The sequence below is a fragment of the Ornithorhynchus anatinus genome, chromosome X3 (genome assembly GCF_004115215.2).
Source record: "Ornithorhynchus anatinus isolate Pmale09 chromosome X3, mOrnAna1.pri.v4, whole genome shotgun sequence".
NCBI lineage: Eukaryota > Metazoa > Chordata > Mammalia > Monotremata > Ornithorhynchidae > Ornithorhynchus > Ornithorhynchus anatinus.
In genome coordinates this window covers 22,128,294-22,145,559 of record NC_041751.1, presented here as the reverse complement: position 1 = coordinate 22,145,559, position 17,266 = coordinate 22,128,294, and the positions used below count along the sequence as shown (strand labels likewise).

General features: G+C 52.5%; 1 protein-coding gene across 6 annotated transcripts in view; it reads right to left on the bottom strand.

The window, feature by feature from the left end:
• Positions 1-17,266, bottom strand: part of RREB1 (ras responsive element binding protein 1) — a 163,827-nt gene that overhangs the window by 15,657 nt on the left and 130,904 nt on the right. For 5 of the 6 annotated variants that reach the window (XM_029053745.2, XM_029053753.2, XM_029053749.2 and 2 more), the window contains 2 exons: positions 11,157-11,346; positions 4,749-7,680 (listed from right to left, as the gene is read on the bottom strand). In XM_029053745.2, coding sequence (XP_028909578.1) covers positions 4,749-7,680; positions 11,157-11,346 — 3,122 coding nt within the window. Of the gene's footprint in view, positions 1-4,019; positions 4,222-4,748; positions 7,681-11,156; positions 11,347-17,266 lie in introns of those variants that run through there. The other variant, XM_029053756.1, reaches the window with a different exon arrangement.

Here is a 17,266-nt window from a genome sequence, read left to right as displayed (position 1 = left end):
GCCCACGACTGGCTTACAGTCTGGTTGGGGCGGGTGGGGGGGCGGGGGGAGAGATTAATATAAATAAATGAGTTACAGTCAGGGATACACAGAAGGGACTGGAAGAAAAGGAAAGGGGGGCTTAGTCAGGGAAGACCTAGATAAGGCTTTGCAGGGAGAGGTGGGGGTTGAGAAATTGTCTGTTGGATTGGGGCGGGGCAGGTCCCAGGCCAGTCGCAGGACCTAGAGAGGGGTTGGAGACCAGATAGACGAGACCGAGGCACAGTGAGAAGGCTAGCATTAGAGGAGCAAAGTGGGCGGGCTGGGTTGTAATAGGAGAGTAGTGAGGTGAGGTAGGAGGGGGCAAGATAATTGAGGTAAAAAGCCGACGGTAAGGAGTTTTTGTTTGATGCAAAGGTGAATGGGCAACCACTGGAGTTTTCTGAGGAGTGGGTGACATGTCCCCAACGTTTCTGTAGAAAAATGATCCACGCAGCAGAGATGGACCGGAGTGGGGAGAGGCAGGAGGCTGGGCCGTCAGCAAGGAGGCTGAAGCAGTAATCCAGATGGGACAGGATGCGTATTTTCGTGGTAGTCTGGATGGCGAGAAAAGGGCAGGTTTTAGCGATGTTGTGAAGGTGGAACTGCCAGGATTTAGCGACGGATTGAACATGTGGGTTGAATGAGATAGAGGAGTCAAGGATAATGCCAAACTTCCGGGCTTGCGAGACGGGAAGGATGGTGGAGCCGTCTACAGTGATGGAAAAATCAGGGGGAGGACAGGATTTGGGTGGGAAGATAAGGAGTTCTGTTTTGGACATGTTAAGCTTGAGGTGACGGGAGGATATCCAAGTTGAGACGTCTTGAAGGCAAGAGGAAATGAGAGACTGCAGAGAGGGAGAGAGATCAAGGCTGGAGATGGAGATTTGGGTAATCTACATCCTAATCCTCCTCAACCTCTCAGATGCCTTCGACACTGTCAACCATCCCCTTCTGGAAACGTTATCCAACCCTGATCTCACTGGCACTGTCCTCTCCAATCGTCCCTGTCCCACATTGGGCTCAAAGCCTAAGGGAGAAGGGGAAGAGAGATTGAATTTACTTCTTAGCTCAACACCTGCTCCCAAACTGCTTTCTCCAATAGAATCCCTAATATACTCCCTTAAGAACTGAATCTCTTCAAATGGAAGCGTAGCAAAAATTCCCATTAGCAGCAAACTCACATATTAAATCTGTCACCGAATCCCGTCAGTTCGCCCTCAGCGACAGTGCTGAAATACACCCTCTCCTATCCAAACTGCTACGTTAATCCAGGCGTTTATCCTGCCCAGCATTAGCCTCCTTGCTGACCTCCCGGCCTCCTGTCTCTCCCCACTCCAGTCCATACTTCACTCTGCTGCCTGGATCATTTTTCTACAAAAAACTGTTCGGTCCGTGTCTCCCCACTCCTCAGGAACCTCCGATGGCTGCCCATCCGCCTCCGCATACAACAGAAACTTCAAAGCACTCAATCACGTTGCCCCCTCCTACCTCTGCTGCTCTCCTACTACAAACCCAGCTGGCACGCTTCGCTCCTCTAATGCCAACCTACTCACTGTACCTCCATCTCGTTTATCTCGCAACTGACCCCGGCCCAAGTCTTACCTCTGACCTGGAAGGTCCTCCCTCTTCACATCCGGCAGACGATCACTCTCCGCACTTTCAAAGCCTTATTAAAAGCCTTCCCCAACTAAGCCCTCATCTCCTCTTCTCCCACTCCTTGCATTTGAATTTGCACTCTTTATTCGCCCCTCCCTCAGCCACGCAGCGCTTATGTCCATATCCGTAATTTATTTATTTATATTAATGTCTGGCTCCCCGCTCTAGACTGTAAGCTTGTTTTAACGGGCAGAGAGAGTTCTACCAACTCTGCTGGATTGTACTCTCAAGTGCTTAGCACTCAATAAATACAACACACTGATTTATTCTGGATCACCAGACCGGTTGCTACCAAGTATTCCCACTGGAGAGCATGATATTGACCAGTGGTTTTTTGTTTTTTTTAACTTCTTTCTCCCCTCTTGATTCCTGGACTCGAGAAACCTTGACGCTGAAAAGAAAAATGCCAGAAACCCACGGAAAAATACCTCCTGATTAGGGAAACATCCTAGAAAGGAAAATTTAGTAGCTGTATCATACGGGAAGGACGCACACGTGCACACAGACACGTGTAGACACACACACTCACCCCGCAGTGTGAGAGAGGGACCTCACTAAGAGTCACAGGAAGCGCTACATATTCTGGAAGAGGGCTCTCTTTTTCACTGCTAAGGCCACAGTGCAACAGAATTCACATCAACTCAAACCCTACATCCTAGCACTTCTATTCCCATTACCCCAACCTGCCTTTCTTCCCCGACCCCAGTGCCAGGGCCCTTGCTAGGCCGTCACTTTCCCTCCTGAATCGTCTCTTCGCCGGTTTCCCCGCCCTCCTGCCCCCCTCCATTTCTGTCCCATCTTAATTGCCGTTACTGCTTATCTCACTGCCGGTGATCAGGTTAATCTCCACCCCAAAACCGGAAGTATAACTACCTACCACCCCAGGGCACAGCAGGCTGAACCTGGCAGTCTCCAACCCTAGCTGCCTGAGCGCGCCTTTCTCACCCGATACCCCGGCTCACAAGTTCTCTCTCCCCCCGGCTGCGGGGGAGGAGCGGCAAAAGGCAACCGAGATGGGGGCGGTGACCGCTACCCCTGCTTCCTCAGCATTGGCCTTCCCTGGGCTCCCAATCCCTGCAGCCACCAGCGCCAGCCCAGTCCATGTTCTCCCCATCAGGTGGGTCAGCCATGGCTCCGGGGGCCATGATTGGCAGTCTCAGCCCCTGCTCAAAACCTCTCCCTTCTTTCTACCCTGTCTGGCAAGAACCGTTGGCTCTCACCTTCAAAGCCCCACCCCCCAGTCTTGCTTTGCCTGAACTTTCCTCCTCTACACACCCGTTCTCCCTCTCTTCTTTAGAGACAATGAGGCTGCCCTCTGCCCGAGCTCTCTTCCTCCTCTCTCCTGAATCTAAGTCTTTGTGATGTGCCTCGTCCCCTCCAAACCGCCCCCGCTCCCCTCCTTCAAAGCCCAGAGCAAAGCCTGCTACCCAAATGAAGCCTCCTCCACATGGGCAGAAGGTGGTGTGGGCGCGTACTTTCTTTCATTTCTCTACCCATTTCTCTACCCTTTCTCTGCATTTCTCTACCGTGCAGGTGCGATTTTAAAATATTCAATCACATACGCATTTCCTCTTGTAGGTCTTGGTCTGATCAGGTTGGTAGGCTCTTTGAGGCCCTCTCCGCTGGGCACGCCACACCCCTTCGGTGTTCCCGCACCCCGTGGACGCAAGCCCGGTTGCCTGACCGACTGGAACCATGTTATTTCTCCAAAGCGGGAGATGTTTGGGGTACCAGGGTGACCGACTCTGTTTTCCACTTTGGCTCCCATTCCCATCAGTGTTTTCAAGGAATTAGCCAAAATGGGACCCCGTGGACACAAGCCCTGTTGCCTGACCGACTGGAACCACGTTATTTCTCCAAAGCGGCGGACGTTTGGGGCACCACGGTGACCGACTCACTTTTCCACTTTGGCTCCCATTCCTATCAGTGTTTTCAAGGAATTAGCCAAAATGGTTCACCTTGAGCTTCTGAACACCAGAAGTCAAGGGTGGTAGGTTCAAAACCATCAAAGGAAACCGCAGGTGGGGAGCACGTGAAACTCCTTCTGAAGGAAGAGAACCAGTAGTAAGTTTGAGAAGGGTCCGGATATATTCGCAGACGAGTGGAAACCTGAGGACGTGAGATTCCCCAATTCCTCACCTCTGTTCACGACAGAAATGGGGTTGGCTGTGCCACCGATCAGACCCTGTCCTAACACTGATTTCGACCTTACGTGATGACCTGGGGGCTTTTCTAGATTTTTTTTTACTTCCACTTATTGTGAAACACATTTTTTTCAAAACGCTGAATTGAACTGTTCAGGTGTCGGCACACTGAAATTTTCAAAGAAAAATGACATTCTGTTTGCTGTAGACGTGGTTTTACTGTTTCTGGTGTGTAGCCTATTTATGGACGACCTCAGAGTTTCCCTTTAACAGGTGACTTTTCTTGCTTACAACAAAACATCCACCAGTTGTTCTGGACTGGGTTGTGGATCCTGCTCCTTTTTCTTATTACTACACTGAGTTGACAGAAGACTTTACATTTGCAGACCTGGAACCTGACCTTTTTTTTAAAAAAAAAAACAAAACAAAACAACAGCAAGGCACAAATCAAGCATTGACCAAAACCAAAGCCTGGCATAGTATGTGGAATTTGGGCCCCCATTTCTCAAAATGACCCACACAACAGTGGTACTGCAATTTTAAAGACCATTTCAAAACTCTTCCAAAAGCTTTCGTCCGGCCTTAACTAGAAGGAGATGTCTAGCAATTTCAAACGGAGGTGACTGAGACACACAAAGAGATTCCAATCGGGGTGTAATCACATTCGCTTCAGAATAACACGGAAAGCTTTTTAGCGTTTCCAGTCAAGTGAGACAAACCTGAAGCTACAGAGGCTGGAGGGGCCCTCTCGGGGCACCCAATCGGTCCTCTGGAAGGCTAAGGGAATCGCCGCCCCCAGACTGGCCGTGAAGGCGTGGAAGGGGTGGGGATGAGGACTGTGGCTCTATTCCCAACCCTGAGCTCCCCCACACTGATTCCTGGGGAGGGACCCCCACGGGATCGGGAGAGGGAAGACAGAACACTTACCGGCGGTGTGAGTGAGCATGTGCCGCTGGAGGGAACTGGCCCAAGAAAAGACCCGGGGGCAGAAAGGGCAGGTGACCTTCTGCAGGCAGTTGGCGGAGGGGTTCCGCTTGCCCTTCTGCTGCTGCTTGCCGTCGGGGCCATCCTGGTCGTCATCGCTCACCCCCTTCCGGTCGGCGACGGCCGGGACGGCCGCCTCCTCCTTGACGTGATCGTCAGCGGGCTGCAGGAACGGGCTGAACTTATTGGTGTCGGTGGTGGCCAGCATCTTTTCGATGCTGGCAAACTCGCCGCTCGACTCCAAGTCGACCCCGCTGCCACTGGCTCTGGCCCGATTCTTGGTCCCTTTCTTCCGCCCCCGCTTCTTAGAAGAGCCGGCCAGTCCCGACTCCGGGGAGGCGGCCCCGGGACTGCCTCCGGGGGCGAGCGGGTCCCCGGGCTCTTTCAGGGCGGCGGCGGTGGCTGAAGCCCCCTTGGGCTTGGTGGCCCCAGGCTTCTCCGGCCCCGCAGAGCTTACAGCCAGGCCGAAGCCGGGGTCGGTCACCTCCGTCTTCAGCAAGGCAGGCGCCGACGACACGGAGGAGATAATCTGGGCAATGGAGGCCAGTGGGGGCAGCTCCTTGGCCAGCGGGGGCTTTGGCAGGAGGGGAGGGGGCAGCTTGGGCCTCAGGGGGCGCAGCAGGGCTGCACTGCTCAGGAGCGCCGGGGAGACGATGGGGACGGCGAGGTGCAAGGGGCCCTTCAGGGGCTGGGGCGGGTGCTGGAGGGTGGGGGCCGCGGCGGACACCGTTACAGGCTTCTCTAGGTTCCCGCTGGCTCCGAAGCTCACGGGCGGGTTGGGGCGCGGTGGAGGGCAGCCGTAAGGTGGGTTGCTGCCTCCGGGGCCCTGCTCCGGCTTCCGGGAGTCCCCGGGGGCCGGGGGCCCCACCTTGTCGTGGCGGACGCCCTTGGGGATGGACAGATCGATGGGCTCCATCGAGCAGTCGTAGGGGGCCAGGGGGTAGGGGCCGAGAAAGGAGGGATTTTCCTGCTTCACCTGCACAAGGCTCGGGCCCTTGCCCTTCTGCGAGAAGTCTAGTGGTTCGTTGAAGTCCACCGGGAAGTTGCTTGCCGGTTCCAGCTTGATGGAGACGTGAGGCGGCGGGGGGGCCCCGCGCAGGAAGCCGTTCTGGGACTCGAGGAAGGCAGCCAGGGGCTTGCGGTCCCCGTAGGCGCCCCTACCGCCCCCCTCGTGCAGCACGGAGGCCGAAGCGGAGGAGGAGGAGGAGGAGGAGGACGAGGAGGAGGAGGAGGAGGAGGAGGACGACGACGAGGACGACGAGTCAGGAGGCAGTCCTTCCCGGGGTGCGGCCCCACCGCAGTCCACAGCCAGCACGTAGTTCTCGATCTCGCGCTCCGGCACGTGCAAGTGCTGTTTGAGGATGTGGTGGACGCAGTTGCGCTTGGCCGAGAAGGCCGTGCTGCACTCCTTGCACTCGAAGGGCTTGTGGCCCTTCTGGCAGGAACCGCTGTGGGTCCTCATGTGGATCCGCAGGGCCCGGTAGTGCTTCAGGTCCTCGCCGCAGAGCCGGCACACGGTGTCCGGGGAGCAGAAGGCGTCGACCATCTCGGCGGCGTTGCTGGAGACGTATTCGATGTTCTTCTCGATGTCCTTGCGGGTGGCCTTGAGGTGCTTCTTGCGCAGGTGGCGCTCGCAGTTGGCCTTGACGGTGAAAGGATAGTGGCAGATCTTGCATATGTAAGGCCGCTCCCCGCTGTGGGTGCGCAGGTGGCGGATCAGGGCAGCCTTGTCGGCGGCAATGTAGTCACAGATGTTGCACTGGTAAGGGGAGATGCCCAGGTGGGAGCGGACGTGGGCCCGGAGGACCCCCGAGAAGGCGAAGACCTGGTCGCAGAAGCGGCAGGGGTACAGGACCTTGCGCATGGCCTGGGTCTTCTTGCTGGCCGCCCCGGCGATGATGGCCTTGAGGTCCCCCTCCGTCACCTCTTGCTTGATCTTGGCCTCCATATTCAAGGGCAGCAGGGCCTCGATGATGCTGTCCTGCTCCAGCTGCGTCTTCATCTCGGGCAGCCCGGGGGCCTCGGCCCGTGGCTGGAGGAAGAGCTGCGCGGCCGCGTGGGGCTGGGCCCCCAGTTGGGACTGCAGCAGGGAGTTGGAGGCGGCCTCCGCCGCGTTCTTGATCAGCCGCAGTGGGGGAGGCGGGAGGCCGGGGCTGATGCAGCCCGGGGAGGCCTGCTGGGCGCTGATCAGGGGCGGCGGGGTGGAGGTCGCCACCACCGTTCGAGGGGTCACCAGGGGCTTTGGCTTCAGCGGGGGCATGTGTCTGAAGATGGACTGCATGGGCACCGCGGGGGCCTTGGAGAGCGGCGGGAGACTGATCTGAGGGGGGACGGCCGAGGCCATCTTCAGGATCTGCTGGATGTCGGCCAGCTCGATGGCTGACTCGCTGGAGATGGGCTTGACGACGATGCTGCTGTCCGGCTGGATGATGAAGCCCTTCTGGAAGGGCTGCAGGGACAGGGGCTTCATCGCCTCCTTGGTCGGCGGGAGGACCGTCAGCGAGTTCCCCAGGCAAGAGGGGTCCAGGGCTGACAGGCTCATCAGGGCGTGGCTGCCAGGTTCCTGAGGTAGGTGGCTCGTCTGCGTCTCGAGCCGGAGGGCACGGAGGCCATCTGACGTCGATGACTCCTGCGGGGCGGGCTGAACGTCTTTGGTGGATCGCAGGCCCAGGGACGCCATGAAGACCTTCTGGTCCGGGCTCTCGCCAGCTGGGAGTTTGGGCTGGGGTTTGTGCTTGTCGTGCCCCTGATCCCCGACGTGAGTACGAGTGTGCAGTGTCAGTGCGGAGAGCATGGGGAATGCCTTGTTGCAGGTCTCGCAGATAAAACGGTGAAATTCACTGATGCATCTTCGCAGATTTGTTTCACACCAGACCTGTGGAAAACCCAGGCGACAAAGGGGAGGGAAAGCAAGAGGACGTTATGACTCACCGATTTGACGTTGAAGAACACTCACCTTCCTGCCAACACTGAACTCTTTTCCTCCTTCTGCGACGAAACAAAACTTCTCTCTTTCTCCCCCTCTCCCTCCCGAATCTACCCTGGTTTTGCAACTCGGTTGGTCACAGGAACCATGGACTTATTTTCCTGGATCGGACCAAGTGGCGTGGCCTAGTGGAAAGAGCCCGGGCCTGGGAGTCAGAGGATCCGGTTCTGCCAACTGCTTGTTGTGTGAACTTGGGTAACTTTTCTGTGCCTCGGTTTCCTCAACTGTAAAATGGGGATTCACTCCCTGTTCTCCCTCCTATTTAGATTGTCAGCCCCATGCAGGACAGGGACTGTGCCTGACCTAATTAACTTAGTAATTATAATAATAACGATGGCATTTGTTAAGTGCTTACTATGGGCAAAGCACTGTTCTAAGCGCTGGGGGACGGGGGGGGGGGGGGGGGGCTTCGATTTCCCATTTCCCACTCTACCAAATGGAGCTGCTTACGCTTCCAGATTCTAATGTGCAATCTTTTCAGGTCCTTGGATGAAAAAAAATACTTTTTTAAAAGTACTAGTCTTGGTGTTAAGTAATAAATAATAATAAATAATGTTGGTACTTGTTAAGCGCTTACTATGTGCAGAGCACTGTTCTAAGCGCTGGGGTAGATACAGGGTAAATCAGGTTGTCCCCCGTGAGGCTCACAGTTAATCCCCATTTCCAGATGAGGTAACTGAGGCCCAGAGAAGTGAAGTGACTTGCCCACAGTCACCCAGCTGCCAGGTGGCAGAGCCGGGATTCGAACCCCTGACCTCTGACTCCCAAGCCCCGGCTCTTTCCACCGAACCACGCTGCTTCTCTAGTAGATGTGCCCTATCCCCACAATGCAGGAGACGGATTTTCAAATAGATTAGGGATAGGGGAATTAGTAGAGTAAAAGAACACTGACACAGGACTGCGGGGTACGGAGTGCTTACACAGAGCCAAGGTCAGAGTCGACAGAGAGGAGGGCGGATGGGGGAAATAAAGGGCTTGGTGTCTGGGAAGGCCTCCCGAAGGAGATGGGATTTTAGGAGGGTTTCGAAGGCACGGAAAACGGTTGACTGTTAGATATGAGGGGGAAGGGAGTTCCAGGCCTGAGGGAGAACGTGGGCAAGGGGTCTGTGGCAGGACAGACGAGACCGAGGTACGGAAGAGTAGGCTGATGTTAGTAGAGCGGAGTGTGCGGGCTGGGGTCTATCTGGACGTCAGTGAGGCGAGGTAGGGGGAGAAGAGATGATTGCCTGCTTTAAAGTTAGTGAAAAGGACTTTCTGTTTGATGGGCAACCACTGGAGATTTTTGAGGAAAGGGGAGATGTGGACCGAATGGTTTTCCAGAACAATGATCTGGGCAGCAGGGTGAAGCATGGACTGAGGAAGGAAGAGACGGGGGGCGGGGAGGTCAGCGAGGGTGGCTAACACAGTCAAGGTGGGAAATGATGAATGTTTGGGCAAGGCGGAATTACGGATGGAGAGGAGAGGGCAGATTCTAGAGCTGTCGTGAAGGAAGAACCAACAGTATTTGGTAACGCCGAATGTACGGGCTGAACGAGAGATCCGAGAAGCAACGTGGCCTAGTGGAAAGAGCACGGGCCTCGGAGTCAGAGGACCTGGGTTCTAATCCCGGGTCTGACACTGCTCTCTTGTGTGACCTTGGGCATTTTACTTCGCTTCTCTGTGCCTAAGTTACCTCATCGGTAAAATGAGAATTAAGACTGTCAGTCCTGTGGGAAAGGGACTGTGTCCAATCCGATTATCCTCTACCTGCCTCAGAGCTTAATACAGTGCTTGGGACATAGTATGTGCTTAACAGATACCATGAAACACAACACACGAACAAAAAGGAGCAAGAGAGGTAATGCCAAGATTATGGGTTGAGGACAGGGTCAGGTGGGAAGACGAGTTCTGTTTGGCCAGGTTAACTGCAGGACATCGTACGTACAGAGATGACCGCAAGGCAGAAGGAAATGTGAGATTGCAAAAAAGGCTGGAGAGGGAGACTTGGGATTCATCCGCCTAGAGATGGAAGTTGAACCCACGGGAGCGAATGAGTTCTCCAAGGCAGTGGGAGTAGACGGAGAAGAGATGGGGACTCGGGACTTCCTCGGTTACAGGGTGGGAGGCAGAGGATGAGCCCGTGAAAGAGATTGAGAAGGAGTGGGCAGAGTGACGGGGAGGGGCGGGGGAAGAACGATACAGAGTGTTTGAGGAGTGCGTTAGAAATCTGAAACAGCCATCATGGGTAATGAGCACGGGAGTCAATAAGGATGGAAAAGTATTGTCAGGTGGAGGAGAGGGCAGTGGCTTTGTGTGTGACTTGAGCTGCAAGCAGCCTGAAATTCTGCTCCGCTATCCACAGCACCCTACTGATTTTTGTTTCTACCGTTTGTCTTTTATGCTGTTTTACTCTTTCATCATTCCTTACGCGTCTGTCACCCTGCCTCGTACTCTGAGACCGCGAGCCCCTTGACGGCCAGGGGACGTGTCTAATTCCCACCTGTGCATTCTTTCCCAGCTTTCTGAACGTAGTAAATACTGTTACTAAAGGTGAGGCCCTGTGTATGAACCAACCCTTAGAGGGGGGAAAAAAAACATATTGATTCAATTTCACTTTGAGTTAAAAAAAAAAAAAAAGAACACCATGACTAGGCTTCAGGTCAAATTCCATTAAACTCCCTGATTTTAACATTTCTGTGAAACACCTGACTTGACAAAAATCTGCAAGATTAGAAAAACCTAGTGCAGTCGAATCATGGCAAGGCTCTAAACCGAGGTGCTTTTTTTGTTTTATACTGAGTTCCTCATGGTAAAGATGCAATATAGAAGAAATGGTAACGATAATATTGGTGGTGTTTGTTAAGGGTCTACTTTGTGTCAAGTAACGTTCCTAGCTGGAGTAGATACAAAATCATCAAGGCAGGCACACTCCCGGTTCTATATGGGGCTCGCGGTCTATGGGGGAAGGGAGACCATTTGAAGCAACTGAGGCCCCGACTTGCCCAAGGTCACCCCGCAGGCAAGCAGCACAGCCGAGATTCAAAACCCGGTCCTCTGTGCAATTTCCACTGGGCCGCGCCGCTTCACAGTACCGCAGAGCAGTGTCGGTGCCGTTTGTCAGCCGTGTGACTGCGGGCAAGTCACTTCACTTCTCTGTGCCTTGGTTCCCTCATCTGGAAAATGGGGATTAAGACTGTGAGCCTCACATGGGACAACCTGATCACCCTGTACCTACCCCAGCACTTAGAACAGTGCTCGGCATACGGTAAGCGCTTAACAAATACCAACATTATTATTATTTTGCAAAAGGACAATCTGACGACGCTAGATCCCCCCGCTTAAATGGGCCACGGCTCCTTCTGCCTCCAGGAGTCACGAGAGGATACCTGAGAAATGCGAGGAAACTTCCTGCAGGAGAAGTCGGTGAATCCCAAATCATGGAAGCCCGCAGGGATCGAAGGGTTGTTCTGGATGAAAGGCTTTCCCGTCTGGTCTCGAGGAAGTTGCTTGTGGATCACGGCATTGTGACGCAGCAACCCCCGGTGAGTACGGAAGGTAATACAGCAAACGTCACACCTAGAGGGGCAGATGAGTGAAAATTCCAAGTGAAACTTCGGCAAGCCACCCTAGACATTCGGCCCCCGTGAATTACCTGGGAACACAAACCACAGCCCTTCGTTCGTTCCACGGTATCTACCCCCTGGCTCGGTGGAATAGAGGCCGGGCTTGGGAGTCAGAGGTCATGGGTTCGACTGTGGGCAAGTCACTTCACTTTTCTGGGCCTCAGTGCCCTCATCTAGAAAACGGGGATGAAGACTGTGGGACAATCTGATTACCCTGTGTCTACCCCAACGCTTAGAACAGTGCTCTGCACATAGGAAGCGATTTAAGTCTCCCCCGACTAGACTGTAAGCCCGTCAACGGGCAGGGATTGTCTCTATCTGTTGCCGAGCTGTACATTCCAAGCGCTTAGTACAGTGCTCTCCACATAGTAAGCGCTCAATAAATACTATGGAATCAATATTATTACTGGGCACTTACGTGAGCAAAACGCTGTACGGAGCACTTGGGCAAGTACAATATAACACGGGAGTACAACGTAACATCATTAGAGAAGCAGCGTGGGTCAGTGGAAAGAGCCTGGGCTCGGGAGTCCGAGGTCGTGGGTTCTAATCCCGACTCTGCCGCTTGCCAGCTGTGTGACTTTGGGCAAGTCACTTCACTGGGCCTAAGTTACCTCATCTGTAAAATGGGGACTAAACCTGCGAGCCCTACGTGGGACTACTTGATCACCTTGTGTCCCCCAGTGCTTAGAACAGTGGTCTGCACATAGTAAGCGCTTAACAAATACAGCCATTTATCAGACACAATCCCCGCTCACAACGAGCTCACGGTCTTGATGGGGAGACGGACATTAATATGAATATTTTCTTCATGCGATCCTAACAAGAGTTAAAACGCTGCTTGCCTACCAAGGCCACCCACCTTTCCTTCTAGAAAATCACTTTCAACCAGTTTATGGCCAGTAAATCTAGGTGAAGCACAAAGAACACAGAGCATGTAACTCCTCGCTCTGTTTCTCCCAAGCTTAATAATGATAATGATGTTGGTATTTGTTAAGCGCTCACTCTGTGCCGAACCCTGTTCTAAGCGCTGGGGTAGATAGAGGGTCATCAGGTTGTCCCACGTGAGGCTCGCAGTCTTACATTTTAGGGATGAGGGAACCGAGGCACCGAGAAGTCAAGCGACTTGCCCGAAGTCACACGGCTGACAGGGAGCCGGGATTCGAACCCACGACCTCTGACTCCTAAGCCCGGGCTCTTTCCACTGAGCCACCTTAATCTTCCGACTACCGTACTCGGCCGTCCCACTACTATCCCCTCGCTCACCCCAAACCTGGAAGGCCCTGCCTCCCCAAATCCCTTCAACTACGGTCCTCCTCCATATTCTCAGCCACCCGAAAGTTCCACCTCTCCCAGTAATCCTCTTCTCAATTCCCACCGCTCCACACTGTATAAATCCACCAGGGATTCAGAAATCCACCTGCCATCCTTATAAGCCCTTACGCCCATGCCGAAGCATTCATGTACCTATCTTTACGTTTCTATTACTTGCTCTTAACCGTACCTTATTTCTGTGTCTGTTTCTCCCACTAGATTGTTTATCTCTAAACTCTAACCTCACCCTCTCGACTGTCAGCTCGTTGTGGGCACCTACTACTCGGAGTGGACTCTTCCAACTGCTTAACAGTGCTCTGCATCCAGTAAGTGCTCAATAAATACCATTAACTGAGTCTACTGCACCTTCCTAAGTACTCAGTACAGTGCTCTGCCCATGACAGATGTTCAATAAATGTTACTTATGGACCCAGGTTTGAGTCAGCCCCAGCTCCACCTGATGTGTGACCCCAGGGAAGTCCTTCTTCGTCCTAATGCTGCTTCAGTTTCCTCATCTGTAAAACGGGGGCATAATACCTGTCCCCCTTCCCTCTTAGATGGTTAGTCCTGTGGGGGGCTGGGACGGGAACTGTGGTTCATTTGGTCAGCTTGCATACAACCCAAGTGTTCTGCACATAAGAAGTGATTAATAAGCACCGTCATTACTAGTATTTGCTCAACTAACGACTGAATGAATGAACATTACCATTTTAAAAATCACAGGAAAACAAAAACTCAAAACCTCACCTCATCTACAATTTTTCCAAAGACTGTATTCAGGTGTAGGAAATAATCAATAATTAGAGAAGCAGCGTGGCTCAGTGGAAAGAGCATGGGCTTGGGAGTCAGAGGTCGTGGGTTCTAACCCCGGCTCTGCCACTTATCAGCTGTGTGACTTTGGACAAGTCACTTAACCTCTCTGTGCCTCGGTTACCTCATCGGTAAAATGGGGATAATGTGAGCCCCGCGTGGGACAACCTGATTACCTCGTATCTACCCCAGTGCTTAGAACAGTGCTTGGCACATAGTAAGCACTTAACAAATACCACCATCATCATCATTATTATTATTATTATTAATTAGGTCACATATGCAGCTATGTAGAAATTTGGCAAGATCAGGAAATCTGAAACTTGCCACATCTTTATCCATTTTCAAATCAAAAATTTCTTGATTACTTGTAGGGCAATCACTTTTCATTTTTCTCTATTATATTCCCTCTCACCTACCCATCCAGATTCCCCGGCCCCAAAAGTGTAAGGGATGAGGACAGACAAAAGGAAGGTGACTGGGCTGCACAATCCTCAGAATCTCTGGGGTACCGGGGAGTGGAGAACACTGACTTACAACAGACAGTTCATTCTCTGCTTTAAATTGTTCTCCGGAAGCGAGGCGATAACAAAATCACCCAAGAGGTAGCTCAACTCATTTGAAATAAGTGTGAAGTATGTACAATATTACTTTTCTTATCACCGCGCGGTAGGTCAGGGCATAAAACGGTGCTGCAGTGCATTAACTGGTTCTATCTCTATTAATAAGCCAGTTGCTTCTTACCTTCACAGTTCCTGTCAGCATTCAATGAATTTGGAAGAACGGACACCTGCGAGCTATTCTGAAAGTAATCATTTTCCTGTGGGAGCTTGCTTCTGATTTAGGCCCCTGACTACAGTGATGACCTTTGGACCAAGTACAAGATCCCAGTGAACCAAAGGGGCTTCCAGATGAGAAGACGGCGGTGCCTGCTCCATAGGTGTGGCGGTCCAGCCGGCTGTTTGATCTGGACATCCACACTTGCTCACCCCACGTCTCTATGAGGCCAATAGGGACCGACAAGGTCCAAAACGGTGGCCCGTTGAAACCTGCCCCATCAATAACCGATTATTTTTCAACATTAAAGTACCTAAAAACGATTTGCACATAAGAAAAGATCTTTAAAGTAAGAGGGAGAGAGCTGGCCGAGTGTCTTGAAGCCAGTGAGCAGGAATTTCTGCTTGATGTGGAGAGGAAGGGATAAGTGTTGGAGACTTTGGAGTGAAGGCGTGTGCGGAACAATGTTTTTGAAAGATGACGTGGACGGCAGGCAGGAAATTCCGCTTGGAGTGGGGAGACCAGTGATATAGGATACAGTTGTTTCGCTTGGATGTGACAAGTACCTGGCGCAACGTGGTGGACATTGGGATGGAATGGAAGGGAGAAGCAGCACGGCTTAGTGGAAAGAATAGGGGCTAGGGAGCCAGAGGTCGTGGGTTCTAATCCTGGCTCCGCCACCTGCCAGCTGTGTGACTTGGGGCAAGTCACTTCACTTCTCTGTGCCTCCGTTACCTCATCTGGAATACGGGGATAAAGACTGTGAGCCCCACCTGGGATGCCCCGATTACCCTGTATCTACTCCAGTGCTTAGAAGAGTGCTTGGCACATAGTAAGCGCTTAACAAATAGAAGCGGCGTGGCTCAGTGGAAAGAGCACGGGCTTGGGAGTCAGAGGTCACGGGTTCTAATGCCGGCTCCGCCGGTAGTCAGCTGTGTGACCTTGGGCAAGTCACTTAACTTCTCTGTGCCTCAGTTACCTCATCTGTCAAATGGGGATTAAAACTGTGAGCCCCACGTGGGACAACCTGATCACCTTGCATCCCCCAGCGCTTAGAACAGTGCTTTGCACATAGTAAGCACTTGACAAATACCACAATTTATTTATTTATTATTATTTTTTGGGGGGGGGAAATGTTGTGGGGGAAAAATGTGAGTTAAAAGACAGAGAGAAATCGAAGATAATAAACTAAGGTTTGTGGACTTCTGGGAGAGGGAAAATGGGGATGTTATCTACTGTGATGGGAAAGTGAAGTGGAAGAGTGAATGGAGAGGGCTGTGGGGAGGGGAATTTCAGTTTCAGACATGAACCTCTGGGTGCCTGCAGGGCATGCAGGGAGAGGGATTTGGGAATCACCAGCTGAAGAGTGGCAGCTGAAGCCACGGGAACTGATGAGCTCCTGGGATGAGCAAGGGAAAAGAGTTCGGAATTTGAAAGGGAGCCTTGAGGAACACCCAAAATTTGGGCTGGAGGTGGAAGAACCAATGGAAGAGACCGAGCAGGATAGGCCAGAGAAGGACGTGGAGAGGGGCCAGGAGAGGACTGTGTCAGTGAGACCGAGGATGGGTAGGTGAGGCATTTAGACAGGAATGGGAGGAGGAAGATGGGGCAACAGTCAGATAGTGGAGTGGGATTCCAAGAAGGCTTTATGGGCAACTTAAGCGTGTTTGAAGGCAGAGGGCAAGAAGCCATAAGAGTGAGCACACGGGCATGGGCGCATGCTGGTTTTCTTCACCACATAATGTTCCATCTTCTCCAGTGCCCATGTGGACCGCTGCTTGGGAATCTAATAATAATAATGTTGGTATTTGTTAAGCGCTTACTCTGTGCAGAGCACTGTTCTAAGCGCTGGGGGGGATACAGGGCAATCAGGTTGCCCCATGTGAGGCTCACAGTCTTAATCCCCATTTTACAGATGAGGTCACTGTGGCACAGAGAAGTGAAGTGACTTGCCCACAGTCACACAGCTGACAAGCGGCGGAGCCGGGATTCGAACCCATGACCGCTGATTCCCAAGCCCGTGCTCTTTCCCCTGAGCCACGCTGCTACATCTCTCTAGACTATAAACTCGTTGCGTGTTGGGAATGTGTCTGCGGTATTGTACTTTCTCAAGTGTTGCTCATAGTGCTCTGTACATAGTAAGCGTTCAACAAACACCACTCATGATGATGATAGACTTTCCGGAGAGAGATGAATCAATCGGAGTTGAGAGTTGTGATTCTGCCCGCAGGGAGCTTACGGACATTAAAATAGATTAGGGATAGGGGAAACAGTAGCGATTTCAGCACTTCACTTGATTTCTTTGTATTTTTGTTCATCTGAAGCCGACTGGAATTCGACCTCGGCTGTGCTTGGGCAAGGAATCCCGGGCCCACGCTTTTAGGGACCAAATCCTCTACCGGCAATCCCCTACTGGCACTCCAACACCTCTTACCTAACCACCTACCTACCTGCCCACGTTGCAGATCTCTAGGCTAAAGCACATCCAATTCCCAGCCCCCTTCCTCAGAAGTGAAACACCAACACGCAGCACTGAAAGTAAGTAAGGAAAGTGAAGCTTTCCTGTTGGCCGGAAACAATTTAAAGGGAAAGGATTGAAGAGTCCTAGCGAAATATGTCGGGGGGGGGTGGAGGGGGGGGTGGGGAAGGGCTGAAGGGAGAGAGAACAGAAAAGAGAAAGAGAAACCCACACACCTTCCCATCTCCCACTCGACCTCTGTTGACACAGTTTAGCTGAAATAAAACCAGTGTGTAAAGCCATTACCCAGAAACATTTGGAAGGGCCTTTATCAGCCAGAGACACTTAACTCCACACAGACAGCCACTCCCAAGGTCTCTTTGGCACTGTTGTCTCTAAGCAGCTCTCCAAGGACAATGGAGGTCATTGTAAATCCTCCCCCCACATATAATTGAGGGAGGCAGAGAGGCTGCAGGGCTCACCATTCTCACAGGATTTGCAAACCTCACTCGAG